This window comes from Leuciscus leuciscus (assembly GCF_965113295.1).
Source record: "Leuciscus leuciscus genome assembly, chromosome: 3".
NCBI lineage: Eukaryota > Metazoa > Chordata > Actinopteri > Cypriniformes > Leuciscidae > Leuciscus > Leuciscus leuciscus.
This window is the reverse complement of record NC_138727.1, coordinates 66,608,778-66,633,777: the sequence shown is the minus strand read 5'-3', so window position 1 is coordinate 66,633,777 and position 25,000 is coordinate 66,608,778. Positions and strand designations below refer to the sequence as shown.

The following is a 25,000-nucleotide window of genomic DNA, read 5'->3' as shown; positions in this document are numbered from 1 at the left end:
AATGAGTGATATACGCCGTTTATATCGGCTTTTAGGATGTTTGTGAGGAAGTGTGAGGAAGGGCAGGAAAGAGAGGGAGAGAGAGAGAGAGAACTGATCTGATGAACAGGGGAGAATCTGCAGACCAAACCACCCTGATCCCAAACGTATCATAAAGCAGACACTGTCAGACCGTCCCCTTTCATCTCAGACACAGTGGCACATCATCCAAATGTTGAAGGGGTTTTGTGTTTTTATTGTAGCAAAGCTTTTAAAGCACAAGTATCTTCCCTTGCGAAAAATACAGAGCCAGCATTTGTTTCAGCTGGTTTCAAGAATGGGAAGAAAGCTCTTGAACGATTCAGTTCACATGAAAAACCAGAGTGTCAGCAGTAACAGCATGTGTGTGTGAAGACAGATCCGCTAAGGCACAGCTGTGTAGTGCTCAGGCATCACAACACGAGGAAGTCACGGCAGAAGAAGATCTGTGTCTCAGAGAGAGGGGTTGTCAGGCAGAAACCAAATTCAGAAAGAGCTCCTCAGTTTGAGCAGATCTATCACCAGAGAAGATCACTCCCTCAGCTGCAGTTTTCTGTAATGAGGGACGGAACGCAAGATGTTTCAGGCAAAGAGCAAGAAGCAATGTGTCTCCGATATGTAGATAGCGATTCGATGATTCATGAAGAGTTTACTGGCCTTCATGAGGTATCTGTGGGGACAGGAGAGGATCTGGCCAAGCGTGTTCTAGGGCTGGGCGATACGGCTGAACACTGGATCACGATAGAAGCGTTTCATATCGGTCGATATCGATAATTATTGATATTTTTTATGACCTATTTAAAATAAGGACCAGGAGACAAATATATTACATTTAAACATTATTATTTTAAACTTCACCTTCCTCTGATTATAATCCCCTCAGTTATGAAGGCAGAAACGTCAACACAACCATGGCAAACACTTAAATAATTAACATGTAAACATTAAGTCTAAAATCACAATGAAACCTTAACAATTATCTCCTAACATTAAGGTGCAAAATTAAAGAATACGTAAGAAATGCTTAATAAGGTGTAATACAATAGTGCAAAGTGTTAAATATAAACATAGAGAAACCGACGACGGTCTTGCATGATCTGCAGACGACACTGATCTGAGTACGGTCTGACTTATACAATCCCAAACACTGTCTTTCCTCATCGCTGCGGCACTCGTTTTACACGCATCACTCCACGCCGGATCTGTTCCTGAAGAACCCAACACGAGACCGCGATATGGCGCAACCAAACATGAGACATTTTATCGAACGTTATTTATTGATATTGATTACGTGTCTATCGCGATACATATCGTTATCGTTTTATCGCCCAGCCCTAGTTGTGTTAAAGATGTGTTGGTTCGTTTAAATTTGCCCGTTTCTGGATTACGAGGGCAGGCATATGATGTCTGGCAGGTGTGCTGGAGCACAGGCCATCACCTCTTGCCCCACACATCCACTGCGTGCCCATTGTGTACATCTCATTACACAGCATGCTTGCACTGCCTCACGGGCTGTCCACAGTGCTTTACAGTGGGTTCATGAGTTAGGAAGTTTGTTTGGTAAATTTAAATCTTTGTTCAAGGAAGTTGCAAAATCTGTTCAAGGGTCCTTTCAAACTAAGATGGACCGTTCGCTCCAGTGCTATCCATGCAGTGCTGAGTCAGTGTGAGTCTGTAACGCTTGCTCTGGATGAACTGGCTAACAGGGCAAACGGACTACATGACAGATTCCAGCAAGGAAATGTAGTTCTTGGTCTTCTGCTTGCCTTAGAGCAGGGGTGCCCAACCCTGCTCCTGCCGATCGACTGTCCTGCACAGTTCATCTCCAGCCCTCATCAAGCACACCTGAAGCAACCAATTAACGTCTTCAGGATCACTTGAAAATGAAAGGCAGGTGTGCTTGATTAGGGCTGGAGATGAACTGTGCAGGACAGTCGATCGGCAGGAGCAGGGTTGGGCACCCCTGCCTTAGAGGCTATAGAAGAATTGGAGAATCTCAACACATCTCTCCAAAGTCCAACACAGACCATCAGTGGTGTGCTTTCTGCTGTTGCTTATGAGAGGGATGCTGTTGCTTATGTGAGGGATGCTGTTGCTTATGAGAGGGATGCTGTTGCTTATGAGAGGGATGCTGTTGCTTATGAGAGGGATGCTGTTGCTTATGAGAGGGATGCTGCTGCTTATGAGAGGGATGCTGCTGCTTATGAGAGGGATGCTGCTGCTTATGAGAGGGATGCTGCTGCTTATGTGAGGGATGCTGCTGCTTATGAGAGGGATGCTGCTGCTTATGAGAGGGATGCTGCTGCTTATGAGAGGGATGCTGCTGCTTATGAGAGGGATGCTGTTGCTTATGAGAGGGATGCTGCTGCTTATGAGAGGGATGCTGCTGCTTATGAGAGGGATGCTGCTGCTTATGAGAGGGATGCTGCTGCTTATGAGAGGGATGCTGCTGCTTATGTGAGGGATGCTGCTGCTTATGAGAGGGATGCTGCTGCTTATGAGAGGGATGCTGCTGCTTATGAGAGGGATGCTGCTGCTTATGAGAGGGATGCTGCTGCTTATGTGAGGGATGCTGCTGCTTATGAGAGGGATGCTGCTGCTTATGAGAGGGATGCTGCTGCTTATGTGAGGGATGCTGCTGCTTATGAGAGGGATGCTGCTGCTTATGAGAGGGATGCTGCTGCTTATGAGAGGGATGCTGTTGCTTATGAGAGGGATGCTGCTGCTTATGAGAGGGATGCTGCTGCTTATGAGAGGGATGCTGCTGCTTATGTGAGGGATGCTGCTGCTTATGAGAGGGATGCTGTTGCTTATGAGAGGGATCCTGTTGCTTATGAGAGGGATGCTGTTGCTTATGAGAGGGATGCTGTTGCTTATGAGAGGGATGCTGCTGCTTATGAGAGGGATGCTGTTGCTTATGAGAGGGATCCTGTTGCTTATGAGAGGGATGCTGTTGCTTATGAGAGGGATGCTGCTGCTTATGAGAGGGATGCTGTTGCTTATGAGAGGGATGCTGTTGCTTATGAGAGGGATGCTGTTGCTTATGAGAGGGATGCTGTTGCTTATGAGAGGGATGCTGTTGCTTATGAGAGGGATGCTGCTGCTTATGAGAGGGATGCTGCTGCTTATGTGAGGGATGCTGTTGCTTATGTGAGGGATGCTGTTGCTTATGAGAGGGATCCTGTTGCTTATGAGAGGGATGCTGTTGCTTATGAGAGGGATCCTGTTGCTTATGAGAGGGATGCTGTTGCTTATGAGAGGGATGCTGCTGCTTATGAGAGGGATGCTGATGCTTATGAGAGGGATCCTGTTGCTTATGAGAGGGATGCTGTTGCTTATGAGAGGGATGCTGCTGCTTATGAGAGGGATGCTGATGCTTATGAGAGGGATCCTGTTGCTTATGAGAGGGATGCTGCTGCTTATGAGAGGGATGCTGTTGCTTATGAGAGGGATGCTGTTGCTTATGAGAGGGATGCTGTTGCTTATGAGAGGGATGCTGTTGCTTATGAGAGGGATGCTGTTGCTTAAGTGAGGGATGCTGTTGCTTATGAGAGGGATGCTGTTGCTTATGAGAGGGATGCTGTTGCTTATGAGAGGGATGCTGTTGCTTATGTGAGGGATGCTGTTGCTTATGAGAGGGATGCTGCTGCTTATGAGAGGGATGCTGTTGCTTATGAGAGGGATGCTGTTGCTTATGAGAGGGATGCTGTTGCTTATGAGAGGGATGCTGTTGCTTATGAGAGGGATGCTGTTGCTTATGAGAGGGATGCTGTTGCTTATGAGAGGGATGCTGTTGCTTATGAGAGGGATGCTGTTGCTTATGAGAGGGATGCTGTTGCTTATGTGAGGGATGCTGCTGCTTATGAGCAACAGCATGCTGCTGCTTATGAGAGGGATGCTGTTGCTTATGAGAGGGATGCTGTTGCTTATGAGAGGGATGCTGTTGCTTATGAGAGGGATGCTGTTGCTTATGAGAGGGATGCTGTTGCTTATGAGAGGGATGCTGTTGCTTATGAGAGGGATGCTGTTGCTTATGAGAGGGATGCTGTTGCTTATGAGAGGGATGCTGTTGCTTATGAGAGGGATGCTGTTGCTTATGAGAGGGATGCTGTTGCTTATGAGAGGGATGCTGCTGCTTATGAGCAACAGCATGCTGCTGCTTATGAGAGGGATGCTGTTGCTTATGAGAGGGATGCTGCTGCTTATGAGAGGGATGCTGTTGCTTATGAGAGGGATGCTGCTGCTTATGAGAGGGATGCTGCTGCTTATGAGAGGGATGCTGCTGCTTATGAGAGGGATGCTGTTGCTTATGAGAGGGATGCTGTTGCTTATGTGAGGGATGCTGTTGCTTATGAGAGGGATGCTGCTGCAAATAAAAGAAATTCAGAGAGGTTTCAGATTGTCTACACCAAAGCATCAGAAATCTCTCTCCAGTTGCACTGCCCCGTACTCGTAATCCCCCTAAACACGCTCGTGCACATGTGCCTTCACCTCCATCTCAATATTACAAAACCGAGTTTTACAAAGTGCGTGATGTTGTGGATATGCAGTTCAGAGAACGTTTTGAGCAGGAAGGGTTGCTGATGCTAAGGAATCTGGAAAACATCCTCTTAACGGGGGTGGCTGATGATAATGTGGTACAAATGTACCCAGAATATCCCTTAACACACAACTTAACACTTCGTAGTGCCATGACACACACACGGCTGAACAGTGTTGCTGTGTGTCATACACACAAGGAAAAACTTTTGTCAGTTAGCGAGAAAAAAAGGTCTCACAAATGTCTGTTGTATAAAATGACTGTAATGTAATCTGTACTCACTGAACACTTTTGTTTTTTTAGTCCAACTGTTAAGAAGAGAAAAGTTATTGTTCAAGTGTAGTGCAACTGACATATTGTAAATATCATAAAATATCTTTATTTCATATAATAAAGTATAGATGTCCGCAGTGGTCTGAAGGTCCCAAGTCCTGCAGTATCTCTTTATTTTGGGTGTGATTTCACACACATAGGCTCTACTGTGAGTGTCAGCTATCAGGGTGTTCCCAACATCGCCACTAGGGTGCTGTACGATGCCAAGTGCTATTCTATCTAGAATTTATTATTATGAACACATAATAATAATATAGATAAATAGTATAGAACACATAATATTATGGTCACATGACCATACCTTGACCATACAACCCCCACACCCACGCCCTGGCTGCTACGCCCATGCACACGCACACACACACACACACACACACACACACACACACACACACACACACAGCTCTGAGGTTCTGCTGTATTGATCAGGTTCGGCGTCCCGTACACGAGCTCTGTCTGGATCTGGACCAGCGTGTGTCTGAGCGTCAGGACGACCCTATCAACGGTCACATGATATACGTGTGTAACCTGTCCACTAAACCCCGTCGCCATGACGACCAGCTCCAGACCTTCACGCAGTTCGGCCCCGTTCAGCAGATCAGCAGCGCCGCAGAGCATGCTGGGAAATGCCCCAGACACGCCCTCATCAGTGCGTATGAAGAGCTTCATTCATATCATATCATGGTAGAAGTTGCTGATTACAGCGAGAGTCCTCATTGTGTGTGTGTGTGTGTGTGTGTGTGTGTAGAGTTCGCGTGTGCTGACAGCGTTCAGGCCTCAGTGGGCGTCGCCCTTCAGATCGGCAACAGGAAGCTGTCAGTCTGTCACGCTCTGACTCCGCCCCACATGACCTCATGGACACACACACACCCCGTTACTACGGAAACCAGCCCAGAGCCCAGGGAGGAGTGTGAGGTGAGTGACAGCTGTCAGTCAAACGGAAACGCCTCTGTTGTTTCTGCTAGTGGCGAGATGAAATGAAAGTGTCATGTTACCTCCAGGTGTCATGTGACCTCCAGGAGCCAGCGCTGGAGCGCCGGATGAAGAAGCTGGATGGGAAAGTGGGGAAAGTGTTTCGAGCGCTGGAGAGAAACTGCCTGAGCATCGTGATCCTGCCTGGAGCCAGGAGGTACACACACACACACACACACACACACACACACACACACACACACACACACTCACAGTTACAAACACACAGTTACACACACACACACACACAGTTACAAACACACACAGTTACAAACACACAGTTTCACACTCACACACACACACACACAGTTACACACACTCACTCAGTTACAAACACTCACTCAGTTACAAACACTCACTCAGTTACACACACACACACACTCACTCACACACACAGACAGACACACACTCAGTTACACACACACACGCACACACTCACTCAGTTACACACACACTCACTCACATTTACACACACACACACACACACAAACTCACACATATACTCACAGTTACACTCTCACTCATAGTTACACACAGAGAGTCGTGTGTGAGTTTGTGTATCAGTGTGACTCATGTTGTGTGTGTGTGTGTGTGTGTGCAGTGGTGGCGTGGATCATCTCGGCCTCTGCTTCGTTCACATCAAACAGACGTGACTCCGCCTAGCTCACCTGTGATTGGCTGAAGGGATTCCCAGCTCGCCTGTGATTGGCTGAAGGGATTCCCAGCTCGCCTGTGATTGGCTGAAGGGATTCAGTGTTTTTATATCACACTTTTACTGTGTTTAAATAGTGTTGAGAATAAAGAGTTTTACCCATGAACAGACTCGCTTCTTCCTGGAGAATAACCTCCAGCACAGCAACCATGATGACCTTCACAGCAGAGAACGCTTGCAGGGCAAAGAGGGCTTTATGCTTCAGGACACGGTGGGAAATACTGAGCTTTACTGTGTCTCCCAGTCCTTTACACAACTCCACATGTGATCTACAGTACCTGTCGAGAGTTAGGGGTCAGTGATGAGTCTGACAGAGTCTCTAATGCTCAGTTATCTGATCAGAAATACAGTAAATCAGTGTAATATTACTCCAGTGTAAATCAGCTGTTGTCTCTGTTTTCCAGTAAATTATTATTATTATTATTATTTTTCTTACAGTTTGTTGCCGTTAATTAATTAAGAATGTATTACACTGTAAAAAATTTTCTCCATCTTACACTTTAACCCTTTTATCCCCACATAATCTTGAGGAAAGATCCAGGGAACCCAGAGACTGGTCTCCTCAGTTCCACATGACTAAAGGAAAGGTGACGGGGATGTAAACATGCTTCAGTCCATCAAAATCAAAATCTGCTAATATTTACAAAACACACTTAAGCTGGTCAGTGAAAACATGTGGAAATATTTTCTCTGTACTCCACAAAACATGCTTTTCTTAGTATTTTTGTCTTGTTTCCAGTCCAAATATCTAGAAATTTTTAAATCAAGATGCATTTACTAGATGAGTAAAGTGACATAAGTCCTTATTATGTCCTGTTTTCTGGGGAACTAATCAAAATTAAGTGAGTTAATGCTTAAAAAAAGCTAAATGATCTGCCAATGGAGTGAGAAAAATAATGTTAATTCAGACAGAAACGAGAACATTTTTCTAACCCCATTGGCAGATAATTTAGCTTTTTTTAAGCATTAACTCACTTAATTTTGATTAGTTCCCCAAAAACAGGACTTAATATCTTATGTCATTTTACTCATCTAGAAAATGCATCTTGATTTAAAAATTTCTAGATATTTGGACTGGAAACAAGACACAAATACTGAGTAAGTAAAGCATGTTTTGCAGTGCACTTCTGTAAGTAAAGTGAAGGTTCAAGAGAATTAACAAATCACAGATTCTTGATTGTTTTGCACTAAAAGCAAAATAAAGGAGATCATGTAAATGACCAGAGCTCATAACATAAGCAGAGAATTAGTTCCCATGAGGGTCTGATGTGTGAGTATGTGTGTGTGTGTGTGTGTGTGTGTGTGTGTGTGTGTGTGTGTGTGTGTGTGTGTGTGTGTGTGTGTGTGTGTGTGTGTGTGTGTGTGTGTGTGTGGTGCTGACCCGCGTAACACTGACCTTTCTCTCCTTTCACACCCACACACACACCACACACACCACCTGACAGATATGGCGGAAAATATGTCGTGAGAAATCACACACGTGTACGTGTGTGTGTGTGTGTGTGTGTGTGTGTGTGTGTGTGTGACAGACGCTGACCTCGCACAGAGAAAGGTCCAGCGGGGAGTGGCGTGTTTTTATACCTTTTCTATGTACTAAAATTATATTTTTAATTATTTACATTTTTTAATTCCTAAAAAAATAGATTTTTTTATGAATTAGGTCAAATTCCTACATAAGTGGGTCACGGCTTGCTGGCCATGGGAAACTGTAGGTAAACCAGTTGTTGTTCCATATGTGCCGTTAACACAGAAACTGCAAACATCAGATGGAAAATGTGTTCAGTGCATGAAACCCCAAACCCACAGAGGGGACTTCACCTCCTCAACACCACTCATGATGAGCATCCTCACACACACACATCAGTCCACACACACACACACACACACACACACACACATCAGTCCACACACACATCAGTCCACACACACATCAGTCCACACACACACACACACATCAGTCCACACACACACACACACACACACACACACACACACACACACACACACACACACACACACACACACACACACACACACACACACACACACACACACACACACACATCAGGCCACACACACATCAGTCCACACACACACACACACACACACACATCAGGCCACACACACATCAGTCCACACACACACACACACACACATCAGGCCACACACACATCAGTCCACACACACATCAGTCCACACACACACACACACACACACACACACACACACACACACACACACACACACACACACACACACACACACACACACACACACACACATCAGGCCACACACACATCAGTCCACACACACATCAGTCCACACACACATCAGGCCACACACACATCAGTCCACACACACATCAGTCCACACACACATCAGTCCACACACACATCAGTCCACACACACACACACACACACACACACACACACATCAGGCCACACACACATCAGTCCACACACACACACACATCAGGCCACACACACATCAGTCCACACACACACACATCAGGCCACACACACATCAGTCCACACACACACACACACACACACACACACACACACACATCAGGCCACACACACATCAGGCCACACACACATCAGGCCACACACACACACATCAGGCCACACACACACACATCAGGCCACACACACACACATCAGGCCACACACACACACACACACACATCAGTCCTCACACACATCAGTCCTCACACACATCAGTCCTCACACACAACAACAACGCACACACTGACAAATATAAATGCTGTTTCGTAAGCTTATATAATACAACACAACATTGGCACGTTCAACACACACAAAGCAGTCTTTTAAATAGATCAGGAGCAATAAGGCAACGGCACTTCAACACAGACCGCGAACACAGAACTGAGAAACTAACGGCTTGTTTACACAGTGAGCAATAATCAACCGAACAGGGAACAGGGAACACCAGACTGAACACAACCCTTGCACACACACAGGTTATTTACGCATCTGTGATTTAATGTACAAACAGATTCCGTGTGATTTATCTAATGTGCATTGCTTTAGAAAAATTACAAACCAGCTCATCCAACAAAAGACTGGCTAACAAGATGAGCGTAAATGTTGGAAGTGTTTTAAGGTTAGCTCAGGACACTTACGAGAAGCATTGTGTTTGTTTTCCGACTCACTCGAGCCCACACACACACACACACACACACACACCACTCTGCAAACGCTCTTTCACACACACACACACACACACACACACACACACACACACGCACGCACACCACTCTGCAAACGCTTTCACACACACACACACACACACACACACACACACACACACACACACACACACACACACACACACACACACACACACACAAAACGCTCTTCGAGTATGAAAGCTCTCATCTAACACAGATAAGAGTTATAACAGAAAGCATCTTTCAGATGGTTGTTCTATGTCTGTTTTTAGAAACGACACCTCCTTCAAACCCTTTGTCTAAGGTATTGCTCAACCGAGAGCAACGACAGAAGGTCCATGTAGGTTTTTTGAAGATGTACTGTATGTTTAGAATGTTTCAAACTTGTATTATCACACATAAAATACTTAATAGAGACAAAAACATTTCCTTGCATGAAAATATGTTCTTATATATATATATACCTCGTACCTCTTATAAGAGATCTTATAAAATAATTAAGGGCTTATGATTAACAAATCGTTCATCAGCTGATAAAAACATCCCAATGTTGTAAGAAACATTTACATTTAGTCATTTAGCAGACGCTTTTATCCAAAGCGACTTACAAATGAGGACTTCATTAAGCGAGTCATCGTGAAGAGGCAAAAACAAGTGCTGAAAACACCCAGGTCAGGCACTGCTCAGAGGGAGGATTGAGTGAAAAGGGAAATTTCTCTTTTTTCTTCTATGCGGTTAAGTGCTCACGGAAGAGATGAGTGTTCAGCTGTCTTTTGAGCGTAAAGCGACGGCTTAAGGTGAGACACTACAGGTAAACACAGCGTTTTCATGACTCGGACAGTTTTGAAATTTTGACCTTTTCATAAAGAGTTTTTTTCAGACTAGTGGACAGAAAACATCCAAAATACACTTTTAACTGTATCTTTTAGAGGCTTTTATCTGTTTGCGTCTGTAGATTTCAGGTACAATATATCTTTAAAGGCCGTTTTCTCAAAATGAGTTTTTCCTCCAACATTGAGTCAGAAATCTCCACTTCAGTAACACTGACACACACCACACTTTACAGCCGGCCTTTATTTCCATCCATATTCTGAAGGCTTTTACAGAGGGGTTTGTACATATATAATTTTCCTGATTTCCTGAACATTTTTAGCCTGGATGCCAGCCGAACTTAGCCCCGCCCACAACATTTGAGGTCGGGAAGTTCGGTCTGGACTTGGTCTGGACTTCAGTCCTGACTTGGACTTCAACTGTGCTCGAACCAGAGCTGTTCGGACCAATCAAATTGTCAGGGTGGGGATGGACAGATGATCAACAGTAAAGCCTGTTTTATGCTTCTGTGTCGAATCGACGGCGTACCCCCGCAGACCCCTCTGCGTCGCCGCGAACCCCTCTCCGACCCCTCCGCCGTAGCTCGACGTGCACCTCCAAAAAATTGTAACTGTACTTTCCTTTGGAGTGTGATGTCTGTGCATCTTTTACAAATTTTTATAAGTGCTTGACTGAGGTAAAGGGATGGCTAGCAAATACTATTTTACAATTAAAGTTTATTATGTTTGGGAACAAGGAGCTTGGGAATGGTCTGGCTGGAAATAATGGACTATTGTGCAACAATATGCAAAGTTATGTAAAGAACCTTGGAGTATTTTTCGATTCTGAAATACGCTTTGATCGTCAAGATAACAGCCCTGTGAAATCATCTTTTATTCAGTTAAGAAAACTCTCTAAACTGAAACCAGTCCTTTCGTACAAGGACTTGGAGCTTGTTGTGCATGCCTTTGTTTCAACCCGGTTAGACTATTGTAATGCTCTTTATCTAGCCATAAGTGAATCACTGGTTACTCGTCTTCAGCGTGTCCAGAATGCTGCAGCGAGATTCTTAACCAACACCAGAAAACGGGATCACATAACACCTTTATTGATATCCCTTCCCTGGCTACCTGTTAGAGACAGAATACAATATAAGGTGTTGATGTTTGTTTTTAAAGCACTACATGATCAAGCTCCTGAGTATATAAAGGACATGTTAATCCCTTATCAGTCTCAACGTCACCTTCGCTCATCTCAGATGCTCCTAACCGTCCCACGGTCTCGCTTGAGGCGTAGTGGAGATCGAGCTTTTTCTGTCGCCATTATCTTTACAATCCTCGTCAGGCATGGGTATATTTAAAAAGGAACTGAAGACCAGTGTTGGGAAAGTTCACTTTCTACATGAACTAGTTCAAAGTTTAGTTCACAAATTTTAAAATGAACTAGGCTAGTTCAGTTCATAGTTCAAACTTCAAAATTTTGAACTAAAGTTCACAGTTCCAAAAAATGAACTAGTTCAGTTCTTTTTTTCCATATGTTGCTGCAAGCTATTATTTTACACACAAACCATAGTTCAAAATAATAGCATTTATCTGAAATAGAAAGCTTTTGTAATTATACACTACTTTTAAAGAAATTAAAGAAATGAATAGCCTACTTTTATTCAGCAAGTACATTTATAATGTTACGTTTTTTTTATTTTGGATAAATTTACTTTGAACCTTTTATTCATCAAAGAATCCTGATTTTTTTTTTTTTTTTTACATTAATAGCCTAATAATCAGAAATGTTTCTTGGGCAGCAAATCACATCAGTATATTATTCCCTCAGGACGATTTCATGCTTTCTTGCGTGGCTGGATGTATGTTGGACTCACAATAATCACGTTGTTTGAATTCGTTAAAACTGATTTGCCGAAATCCAAACCCAGTCGGACAGTGAAAGGGATTTGCCGTTAGCGCGAGTCCGGATCGAAGCGACCAGACAGCGGAGGATTCTGTGCGCAAATCAAACAATGATTTGTCTCAAAATAATAATTAATTCTCAATTTAGAGTTTGTTATTCGTATGGTCTGATGCGCGTGAGTGTGGACTGTGATTGGATGATGACTGGTGTCGTGATCAAGTGCCGTGTTGCTGTTGTATCAGATTCAGTCATAGATCAGCGTCAATAGGCTAATAATCGGGACAACGGAGGTTCCGAACGGGACAAATACATTTCTATAGAAATCTTGCACCTTTTGAACGAAGTTAAACTGAGAGAGCGTGCCGTTCACAGACACCAGAATGAACGAGTTCACAGTAACGTTCATCAGGCAGTAATAGAGTAGCCTACGTTCAGTTCACGTTCGCCCAAAATATGAACGAGTTCATGAACTATCGTTCAATGAACGCGTTCAGGCACAACACTGCTGAAGACTTATTTATTTTATCAAGCTTTTGGCGTTTGATTAGGTCTGAGAACTGAGTGATTTGTTGTTTGATTCTCTTGGTGTCCTGTTTTAATGTAATTTAATGTTTGTATGTATTTTAGAGTTATTTGGTACTTATGGACAGCACTTTGGCCCATTCTAATGGTTTTGAAAGTGCTTTATAAATAAAAGTTGAGTTGAGTTGAGTTGAGCCGGCTCTTTTGACTCACAAACAGCTCTTTAAAAAATAAATGTTTTAACTCGCTGTAAGTCCACCGCTAGTGCAACGTGAATATTCACATTTTGAATTGTCCATAACAACCCAAAAACTTGCCCGTTTGCCTTAAAGGGTAACTAAACCCCTGGTCAGAGCCCGACTCCACCCACTGGCAATATTTGAAAAATGCTAGAAAAGTGGGCAGACCCCAGCGGAGATAGAGGGGAGGAACCGTGAGCGGGGAGGCGTGCACCTGAGACCTGCTGTCAGACTCTCTAAAATGGAGAGTGACTCACAGGGTCGCAAGACGACGTAAAGTACATGCATCTGATGAGTTTTATCGAGTTGATGTCAATAGCGCGTGCTCTCTGTAGGCATATTCATATTTTGCCGCTATGTGAAAAAATCCAGCAAAATGCGCCAACGGGTTTGTCGACCCCAGAGGATTAACTTTAGCCTAACCATAAATTGTGATTAAAATATATATGATCACTCACATCAAGACGCCGCTGCGGTGGTGGAGTCCATGCAGGAGGAGCAGCGTTTGGCACTGTGTTGCTTTTCAGCGCGAGCTGTGTGGAGAAGCCCATTTCCACCTCTATTGCGTTGGAGAAGCAATCCCGCGTAAAATGCAGGTTTCACACTCACGGTCTTCCAGACCAAGTGCATGCAAACACTGGCGCCTAATTTCCAAGTCTGCTGGAAAGCTATGCAGTCCAGCAGTGCTGTTGCAACCAGCAACACTACACCTACGTACCCTCCTGCCCACTGTACAATACAGATAAATCTACGCTAGCTCGTACCAAGGGCGTGGTGAGCTCGTACCAGGGGCGTGGTGAGCTGGAACCTGCTTACGTCACTTGCCACCGCAAACATCCAATAGGAAAATTCAACTGCAGTAGCCACCGTTCAACCTTAAGAGGGCAGCACTCAGACGTTTTTACACCATATATTGTAAAATTAAAACACTTTATACCCAAATGTCAAAAAAGTTACTCGAATCAATGAACAGCACTAATAAAGCCCCATTCTTACAGATCATAAACTAAAAAAAGTTGGTTTAGGGTTTAGTTACCCTTTAAACATCTAATTAATGGGCAAAGTTTTCCGACTTTTCTTCTTACCTTCTTTTAAAAAAAAAATTTATGTGGATGTTATTGAGCTTGTAGAAGTTTAGCTCTTGCGTTCTTATGAACATCTCGCTGAATGACGTCTGAACATTGCCCGATGTAATTTCTGAGTCATATCACTCCATAATCTGCCTCTCTTTTAAATGCCTATTCCACGAGTGGTAGGCTCCAATGATTGGCTGTTTTAAAATATAGCTAATATCGAAACAAAATACCCCAGGCAGTCTCATCTACGAGACGTTTAGGCCTCCTCCAATAGTACTGACAGCTCGGCTCATTTGATTGGTTCAACTACCACCCGCCCGAATTTAATTAAAATCTTATTTTTCGTCCCGTCATCCGCCCGATCCGCGGTTTATCCGCATCTCTAGTTTGTGTGTGTGTGTGTGAGTTGGCTCGGCCCTCCCTCATGCAGTTTAATTGGTTGCCATCGCGTGTATGATTGACAGGAACAGAATGTGAGGCTGATCAGACAGTCGAAACGAATGTGTGTGCGCCTTTAGGCCTATATAATTATTATTTTGTTGTTCTTTGAATTAGTCAATTATTTTAAATAAAATTTAAATCATTCATTATTTCATTATTACATAATGATTTAATTTCTATAGGCTATATGTTTAAAAATAGAGTCGGCTCTTTGACACTGTTTTTGCTTTTAGATCAACAAATAATAACCCAAAATGATTGTCTTGATAATGTCAACCTTTTTGGACTCGGTCTTGTCTTGGACTCAAACCTTTTTGGACTCGGTCTTGTCTTGGACTTGAACCTCTTTGGACTCGGTCTTGACTTGGACTCGGTCTTGTCTTGGACTCAAACCTCTTTGGACTCGGTCTTGACTTGGACTCTAACCTTTTTGGACTCGGTCTTGTCTTGGACTCAAACCTCTTTGGACTCGGTCTTGTCTTGGACTCAAACCTCTTTGGACTCGGTCTTGTCTTGGACTCAAACCTTTTTGGACTTGGTCTTGTCTTGGACTTGAACCTCTTTGGACTCGTCGAACCTCTTTGGACTCGGTCTTGACTTGGACTCGAACCTCTTTGGACTCGGTCTTGACTCGGACTCGAACCTGTTTGGACTCGGTCTTGTCTTGGACTCAAACCTTTTTGGACTCGGTCTTGACTCGGACTCGAACCTCTTTGGACTCGGTCTTGTCTTGGACTCAAACCTCTTTGGACTCGGTTTTGTCTTGGACTCGAACCTTTTTGGACTTGGTCTTGTCTTGGACTCTAACCTCTTTGGACTCGGTCTTGACTTGGACTCGAACCTCTTTGGACTCGGTCTTGACTTGGACTCGAACCTCTTTGGACTCGGTCTTGTCTTGGACTCAAACCTTTTTGGACTCGGTCTTGACTCGGACTCGAACCTTTTTGGACTCGGTCTTGACTCGGACTCTAACCTTTTTGGACTCGGTCTTGACTCGGACTCGAACCTCTTTGGACTTGGTCTTGACTTGGGCTCGACTAGTCCTGGTCTTGGACTTGTCTTGGACTCGACAAAGGTGGTCTCGACTACAGCCCTATATATGTGTCCTGTAGGCTGACTGTACAGGTGAATATCTCTAGACTATGGTGGAGATAAACCAGCCTGGACCTTCATCAGTTTCCTGGTTCTGAAGGGTTGGTGCGAGTTTGATGCTGCTGAACGCTTAATGTCTTCAATCCTAAAGCATAAATTAATTTGATGTTACTGGTTAAGAACGTTGACAGTTTGTAGTTAAAGGATTAATTGAAAATGATAATTTTCTTGTGACAAATTCTATCGTTTGTTGCCGACAGTTCACATGTTGGCGTTAGCACACCTATATTCCTTACAGATAGAAAGATTGACTTCCTTATTTAGCTTCACTTTGACATATAAAGTAAACTGGCAAGTAAATTATACAAACTTAAGTTCCTTTTTCATAAAGGTTCTCCTTGTTTTGTTGTTGCCCATCCCCCTGTTAAACGGGCGTGTTCTCATGAAGACCCACCCCTTCTGATCAGCCATAAAACAGGCGGAGATCTCACAGTACTTCAGTATCTTCACTGTGCTCCTGATCAGAGATGGACGCCTCACTTTTCCTTCTCTTTACTCTGCTTACTGCGGGTTTGAAGACCAGTCGAGCTTGTGGTAAACCTGAGCACAAATACGGCTCATTTCAGCACTCTCACTTGTGTTACGAGTGCAAAGGCGTGGGGAATTACTGTCCGAGAAAACCAGTGATGTGTCCCAGTGGATTCTCCAAGTGCATGAGTTCGACTATCGTACTGGAAATCGGTAAGTCCAACGAGATGGATTGAAATGTATACTTATATTTGTATGCTTTTTCTGGTGGAAATTAACAAATTCATTCTGCTATTTAATTAGCTTTCTCTCAGATAGTTAAAGTAATGATACAATTTAGTATTACATTTTTTTTTTAATTAGAAAAATGCAACATTTGTTCTTTTCTCTTCTGATATAATGTAGCGGTGCTGAAACAGCGATATATGTAACTAACACAGAACTGCTGCTTATTTTCTGGCAGAAATTCGATTAAATCACAGAATATTCAGCTATTAATTAGCTTTCTCTCAGATAGTTAAGTTCAGCTTTTTTTTTTTTGCTGTTGCTGTTATGGTATTGCTTTTTTAACTCTCACTGCTTCTTTCTAATGTGACACATATTCATAAACACATTTCCCATCCAAACACTGTGCAGTTTAACTACTCTCTCCCGAATCATTCATGTTTTTAGGTGGATCTAGTTTGAAAATGCCAAAAAAGGAGTGTATTGATGACTGTCAAAATGGTTCCATGAACTTTGGCCTAATGAAGACGGCTTTCTCCTGCTGCGACACCGACTTCTGTAACGCCAGAGACGCTCCAGGTATTGTGCTTTGCTGACCAGTCTTCTTTAAGGTCCTTGCACACCGAGTCGATCTCGTTTACACACACTGCCTATGAAACTTTCGTCTGTCATAAATAAATTCGGACCGGGTTAAATTTTCTGCGTTTTTCGCATCCGTAGCAAGCAATTTGAGAGGTGTTTTGCCCATTCAGAGCCACCGTACAAGCGAACGCCTAAATCCAGAACTGTTCAGGATCAATTGGTTCAAAGAAATCGGTGGTCTTGTTTTTAATACGTGTCTCCAGTATCGCTAGCAGAGCATCACACTGAGCCTCTGACACCCTGAAGTAAACCGTGAATCTCTCGGGATAATCCCGCCGTGAACTCTCCTTATTCCTCTCTACGCAATCTCAGGATTGGATGGACACAATATTTCCTCTTTTCTCTTTTTAAGAAGAGAGAGTAGCCTACGACAAAAATTTTTATTGTTTAGCGATTAGGAAAAAAAAATTATTTCCCCACCGCAACGGATTCATTACGAATGACGAATACGAAAAAACACATATGAAAATGTGGTACTCGGTGTGCAAGAACCCTTACAGTCAACACTCATCTCACTGTCCAGAAGAAAACAACAGGATGGGACAGAATCGATCAGGAATCGGAGCAGCTAAAGCAGTGTTATTTTGATTAGATGTTATATTGTTTGAGATAATGAAAGTTTTCCTCCGGTAGATCCCAGATTTACCGCTCCCAACGGAAGGAAGTGTTATTACTGTGATGGCCAGAGTTGCTCGAACACCGTGAGCTGTGCCGGGACTGAAGACAGCTGCATCACAGCCACCAGTGAGACAGTCAACTCAGTTAGGGATGCACGATATATCGGCCACCAGATCGGTAGCGGACGATATTTGTTCATCTTTAATGTTATCGTTATCGGCCAGATAAGAAAATATGTCCGATATATTAAAGCCGATCAATAATGTATGATTTCCTCCAGCTGAGACGCTTCAGATGCGCACTGTTCAACATGATGGCTTTGAGCTTGAAATATGATTGAAATCACTTCATAAAAGGAAAACACAGTTCAGTGCAACAGTCTGTCATATCGATCGGCTACACATAATTATAACGAGAACATTATGATTGTGTGCTTTTGATGGTGAGACTTTTGTTTTTGTAATCAGGATCTCAAAAAGATATATACAAATGTTGTATTTGGATTTAGATTTATCGGCCAATATATCGGTTATCGGTTTTCGGTATCGGCCAAAATGTTCATATCGGTGCATCCCTAATATTTTTAAATGTATTCAACTTTTTTGATACATATACCAACTCAGACTGACTAAACCTTTGCTTTCTTTTCACCAGTGACCAACAGTGGCACGTCAACGCTTGTAAAAGGCTGTATCACTAAATCTATTTGTGGTCTCCTAAAATGTTCGTTTATTCAGGACCTCTCGTGTTGTGAGGGGAACCTGTGTAACGGTGACAAGGGCCTCACTCCGGGCGCCATGTATAACGCTGATAAGAGTCGCAACCTAAGCGTCATCCAGAGCTTCACGTATGACAGTGTGAAGAGCGTCACCCAGATCCCGTATGAGGGTGCTAAGAAGAGTGACACCTATAGGGCCATGAATGAGGGTGCAAAGAAGAGTGACACCTATAGGGCCATGAATGAGGGTGCTAAGAAGAGTGACACCTATAGGGCCATGAATGAGGGAATGAGGGTGCTAAGAAGAGTGACACCTATAGGGCCATGAATGAGGGTGCTAAGAGTGACACCCAGAGGTCCCCGTATAACGGTGCTAAGAGTGTCACCCACAGCTTCCTGTTCTCTGCTCTCCTACTTCCTGCTGCACTGATTCTACAGTGACACACCCTACTGAATATATACAGTCAAACCAAAAATGAATCAGACATCAGATATTAATTTTTATATTTTTTCACTAGTGTGTGCAGGACACTATAGTTCATTTATGTAAGTGAGGAGAACAAAATAAAGCAAACTGTGACATATTATACCCCAAATTCTTCATAAAGTGACTAATAATTTGGGACCAAAAATTATTCAGACTCTTTGAGCTGATCATGTTTTTCTTCAGTGTTTTTTCTTTAATTGCTAATGCTCTTTTTACACACAGACTGAACAAAATGAAGCATTGCTTGGTGATTGGTTGAGCTAAACTGGTATTATCTAATTGTGTAGTTAAATTTAACAGCTGACAGATATTCAACATAATTCATGTGTGAGACAGTCTAACAGAAGGATGGACAAAACCAGTCAAATATCAACTGAGTTCTGCTCATATTTTATTACCATTTTCTAAACTATAGCGAATAAACTGTGATAAATCTTGGTTTGACTGTAAATAGCTTATATTTTTGCTGTACTATCTTTAGAGAACGTTGTCAGCATTCTGATGTGACATTTTATTAATGATGACATTTTATCATGCTGTAAAGAAGTCCAAAAGACATAATGCAGTAATAAAAAAATATGTCTATGTCCAAAAATTATTAAATCATGTTCACATTCAGAAGAAACATGCGTGATGATTTTTTAAAAATGATTCAAAGCAGGAAACATGTCTTTTTTTGGTCTTTCATGAGTTTGCATTAGTAATATTTGCATTTCCACCATGATCAGGCTTTTACCGTTTAGTTACAATCACTAAGGCAAAAAGAGAAATATGATGAGAAGTAATATGCTTTTTTCTGTTATTTTATACAATATCTTTTATGTGTGTAACTAGCTACAAAGTGTATGTAATTTCCATCATATGATGAGATTTCAATTCAATTCTTAAATTGAACTGATTCAGTATCTCGTAAAGACGACGACTTCTTGAGGTAAAAACTCACTCACCTTATACTGTAAACTATACATCCCTCTCAAGTTGATACTAACCATAATATTAAAAGTTAAAATGAACAACAGCCCAAACTATCAAATTCCATTTCTTGTAAGATTTTTTTTACAAATCATTTAAATTGCACATAAGGCCAGTTAAAAAGCCATCATAAACTCCCTAAACGAGTAAACAGAGACTCTGATTATAGCTAGCAAAATACTGAAAATAATTCACAATAGTAGATCTGATAAAGTCACTCTGACACAGAAACACATTTTTAATTTTAGAGCGTTAATGAAAAAAGGAAGTCTCAGTTTCCTAATCCGTTGTCTAAATAACCCTTTGTAAATATAACAGCATTAAATGTTGGCTGGCTATAAACATAGGCCTAAATCACACAATTAAGACATCATAAACAGGTAACAGAGTTGAGATGAATGAAAGACTCCTGTATATTTAGCATTACCTGAATGCCTTTAACTTTCCTGAGGTAAAAGTGGCGCGTTTCGTCGACTGAAACACTGATTAGGCGATTTCGCGAGACATTTATTAAACTATATTCTGCATCTTCCTACATTCCTTTTTACCTTCATCCATTCGTGCTGTAACTGAGTAGAGAGGATGATTATCGGTTCACTCGCGCTCAGCGCTGCCGTTAAACTGAGCGAGCCGTTAAAACTACGTTATTTGCGCTAATCTACAGCTCTCAACATGAGCAAAGTAAAGGTGGTGGTGACATCAAGAGGACAAGACTGGCAGTAGGACTCACAGGGTAAGGCAAACACACATCTAGGAAGGATTGACACTATTTTGTAAATTCTTCTTTAAAAAAAAAAAAAGGGTACCGTGTACCTTTAAGTATTTTAAGTTGTTAAATCTAATGTCTAGGCCACTTTTGGTTGTGTAACCAGACCATGCTGATAATGTGATTCTCTACACCTACTTGAGACAGACTTCTTACATCCACTACAAATCAAGTTTATTCCCACAGAAGCTTCAGCATTGACTTGATGACTAGCATGTAGCGCTACATCTAACGCTAAAACAGTTATTTGAGCGTATTAATACATTGGAGCCACTGACTCCAATTATTCTTTAGGCAGAGACTCTTTAAAAAAAAACAAGACATAATATTCATAAAACAAAATGACAATTAAAGAATAAATTAGATGAATACACAAGCAATATCAATTTCTGATGGTCAGAGTGTCTGATCCGAATCAGATGATCAATCTTGCACTGGTCTTGTGTTTCACATGGAGTGCATTAGTTTTGGACCCCTGTGTCATGATGAATCATGTTCATGTCAGACTGTGAACACTGGGAATGATTGAACAACATCAGAATGATCCGGATCACATTTTTGAATGAACAGCCCGACACAGACGTACTAAGAAAGACTTTAATTTCATCTTCCCTGGAAAAGGGACCATTTGAACATTATACAAAAAATACAAGGATATGAACAGGACATTCGTGATGACATCATTAGCAATCTTTGACACGTTTCATTTCTTTTCTTTTTTTCTTCTCACTGATAATCTGAAGGAACTAAAGACGAAGGAACCCTCTCGAGGAATAAATAAACATTGCAGGACACGTCAACATTTAAAATGAGGGAACGCTCTGGGAAACCGTGGTAAAATACTCACACACATACACACACTCTCGCTCTCAGACAGTAAATGGCTCAGTAACTCCAGCACCTTTAAAACGCTCTGAACTTCGGCCACGTAAGGAGAGGTCACGGGAGGTCACAGTCACAAAGTGCAGTCTTCTGATTGGCTGTCGGACACGCCTGGGCTGAGCGAGGCTCCCGATTGGCCGCTGAGCTCTCGCTACCAGACCTTAGGGACGTCGAAGAGTGTTGGCGGTGTCGTTTCAGAAGCTGCGGGAGAGAAAACACGTCAAACGCTCGTGCTCAGTGGACCAGAGCAAACCTCGATAAGAACACTCACCGTCTGAGTTCCTCTTCTTGTGCTTGCGGCTCCGTTTACCTTGACTCTGATTGGCCGAGGCCTTCTCAGGCTCCGCCTCATGCACTGGGCTCACAGAGGCTCCACCTTCAGGCCTGAACAAACAGCAGCCAATCAGAACATGGGTCATGACATCACCTGAGTGAGTTAAAGGGGCGGGGCACTTACTGCAGTCTGGGCCAATCACAGGATACCTCGGAGTCAGCGACATTAACATACGTTTGTGAGGAGCCTCCTGTGACACCGGCAGAGAAATGAGACGTCTCAGGTTAACCAAATAAACATGTTTGAAAAGGTTTAATCATTCTAACTCAAGAGAATACCAAAGTCTACCGCAGAGCTATAACCACGAGAGGAACGATATCAGCGGAAACACTTTCAGAAGGAAATTCGTTAAAGCAGGATGGACTCTGATTGGCTGTCAAAGAGCTCGAACAGTTGGAGCGCTAATGAGAGCGTTATTGTGCGCTTGTGGACACTAATTAGGGGCCAAGCACCGAAGGCGTTTATGCTAATAAAAGGTGTTTATGCTAATAACTTTTGAACCATAAGGGCTAGAAACAGAATTCCCCCTGATTCCTGAGCTCAAGCCGATTCGATTGCACCCCATGACGTCATTTCCTGTCATGAAAATTTGTCCCGCCATTTTGAATTCTCCGTAAAGCCTACTTTTTCAAACTCCTCCTTGGCCGTTGCTCCGATTTTCATGAAAATGTAACCAGATCATCTTCAGACCATGGAATTCATGATTCGTCAAACCGTTCTCGAATACCGCACAAAATAATTTTACGTAGCGCTTGTGAAAACAGACGTGAGGCTGCATCTCCGCAGTGCTTTATCAGATTCAAACCAAACTTGCTGCATGTCATCACAAGCATGACCTGACGCTACATGCTGCGTTTCGGCGCAGCGCCACCTACTGGTCCGGATTTACGAAAAATGGCTATTTTTGCTTATAACTTCTGAACGGTTTGTCCAAAAATCATAAGTGGTCTCATCAGATTCAAGGCAACATGCTGAGTCGAATAATATCCAATTTGACCATATCGGCCATTTTGGCTGTCGGCCATTTTGAATGTTATGCTAAAATGCTGTATTAAGAACGCATTGTTACGAATCTTGGTATGGGTCACGAGCACGATGCCCTGAAAGTATTCAAAATGTTTCGGGGCAGCGCCACCTTTGGGTCAAAAGTTATAATGAAATAAAAAAAAAAATGCTAATAACTTTTAAATTAGCCTATTGCAATGAAACTGGTATTAATATATCTCTTGGGTCAAACCGTTCATTGTTGTGGACGATAATACAGTGATGTTACAATTATTGTAAGTTATCGTTTGTTGTTGTGGATGCTAAGTGATTATAGTTAGTTGTGGACACAGATACAGTGATCATTGTTATTATAGTTTGTCACTGTGATAGTGATGTTGTTGTGAATGACACACACACACACCGTCAGTCTTCATCTTCTTGCCGCTGCTGTAGTGTGTCCAGCTGCTGTCAGAATAATGATTCTGCTCCTCTAGAGACGGACTGATGCTCCTCTTGACCCCGTGCAGCCTGAACACACACACGGTCACATGACTGCCGTCCCAGTGCTCAGTGTCACACACACAGGCTGGTGTCTGCAGTGTAGGGTCACACTCACACACACACACACACACACACACACTCACTGGCTGGTGTCTGCAGTGTAGGGTCACACTCACACACACTGGCTGGCTGGTGTCTGCAGTGTAGGGTCTCACACACACACACACACACACACAGGCTAGTGTCTGCAGTGTAGGGTCACACACACACACACAGGCTAGTGTCTGCAGTGTAGGGACACACACACACACACTCACTGGCTGGTGTCTGCAGTGTAGGGTCACACTCAAACACACACACACACACACACACTCACTGGCTGGCTGGTGTCTGCAGTGTAGGGTCTCACACACACACACACACACACACAGGCTAGTGTCTGCAGTGTAGGGTCTCACACACACACACACAGGCTAGTGTCTGCAGTGTAGGGTCACACACACTCACCGGCTGGCGTCTGCACTGTACGGTGTGTCGGCCCACCCGTCGGCGGCCCATCTCCTGCTGGAGGTGTTCTTCTGCCGGCCCTGCAGGTACTCCGCGTACGTCTGGATGCGGTAGCTCTCCGCGTACCGGCTGGTGATCATGGCTGCACACACACACACACGTCAGGACATGAGCGTCACACACACACACACGCACATCAGCGTCTCTGAGCCTCTTACCGATCTGAACCTGCTCCGTCTGACTGAGGGACACGAACGCTGACGTGTCGTCGATCCACGACACCTGGATGTTACCTGAGACACGATAGACACAGATCAGCACACACACACACACACCTGTCACAGAGAGTGTGTGTATGTTAGTGTGTGCGTGTGTTACCGAAGGCGCTGAAGAGCTGGTACAGGTCACTGGTCTTCCACTCTTTAGGGAACGTGACGTACAGCACGTGATCTCTCTTGGCTGCACTAGATGGACAGATACACAGGTAAATAGACACACAGGTAGATATATATATATGTGTGTGTGTGCACGTGTTCTTACGGTCTGGGCCACTCATGTTCAGTAGGGAATGTCAATCACCCTCATCAGGAATAATCTGGAAAACATTAACTAAATATGAGAGAGAGAGAGAGAGAGAGAGAGAGAGTGAGAGAGAGAGAGAGAGAGAGAGAGAGAGAGAGAGAGAGAGAGAGAGAGAGAGAGAGAGAGAGAGAGAGAGAGAGAGAGAGAGAGAGAGAGAGAGAGAGAGAGAGAGAGAGAGAGAGAGAGAGAGACTCACTTGTTGTAGAAGGGTTCTATGAGTTTGGAGCGAGCAGAGATGTGACTCTTTGAGGAGTGAGGAAAGTCCCTGAGAAGAGACCAGCATTACTGATTAAACACACAGAGTCTATAAAGAGACAGTTCTGATTGGATGAGGTGATCTGAAGCTTCACACACACTTACCCAGGTAGTTTGCCATGGAGATGAAGCACAGTCCAGT

General features: G+C 43.3%; 3 protein-coding genes across 5 annotated transcripts in view; 2 read left to right on the top strand and 1 right to left on the bottom strand.

Annotated features, from left to right (window-relative positions):
• Positions 1-6,681, top strand: part of rexo5 (RNA exonuclease 5) — a 29,478-nt gene extending 22,797 nt beyond the window's left edge. For all 3 annotated transcript variants that reach the window (XM_082165165.1, XM_082165164.1, XM_082165166.1), the window contains 4 exons: positions 5,321-5,540; positions 5,640-5,806; positions 5,893-6,020; positions 6,465-6,681. In XM_082165165.1, the coding sequence (XP_082021291.1) occupies positions 5,321-5,540; positions 5,640-5,806; positions 5,893-6,020; positions 6,465-6,516 (567 nt within the window). In that variant the 3' untranslated portion in view covers positions 6,517-6,681. The remainder of the gene's footprint in view (positions 1-5,320; positions 5,541-5,639; positions 5,807-5,892; positions 6,021-6,464) is intronic.
• Positions 6,682-16,240: 9,559 nt separating this feature from the next.
• On the top strand, positions 16,241-19,697 carry LOC309494111 (uncharacterized protein). Its single transcript, XM_082163322.1, has 4 exons — positions 16,241-16,595; positions 17,055-17,186; positions 17,883-17,993; positions 18,522-19,697. Exons 1-4 carry the CDS (start codon positions 16,382-16,384, stop codon positions 18,911-18,913), a joined length of 849 nt encoding a protein of 282 aa, XP_082019448.1. The 5' UTR covers positions 16,241-16,381; the 3' UTR covers positions 18,914-19,697.
• A 1,696-nt stretch (positions 19,698-21,393) lies between these two features.
• On the bottom strand, positions 21,394-25,000 carry parn (poly(A)-specific ribonuclease (deadenylation nuclease); the record flags this gene model as incomplete). The annotated part of the gene is given in 11 exon segments (XM_082165341.1): positions 21,394-21,893; positions 21,964-22,076; positions 22,150-22,216; positions 23,435-23,541; positions 24,022-24,163; positions 24,240-24,314; positions 24,400-24,582; positions 24,585-24,616; positions 24,800-24,851; positions 24,854-24,868; positions 24,964-25,000. Coding segments are annotated over 11 exon segments (873 nt in total), but the record flags the coding sequence as incomplete, so codon positions are not given.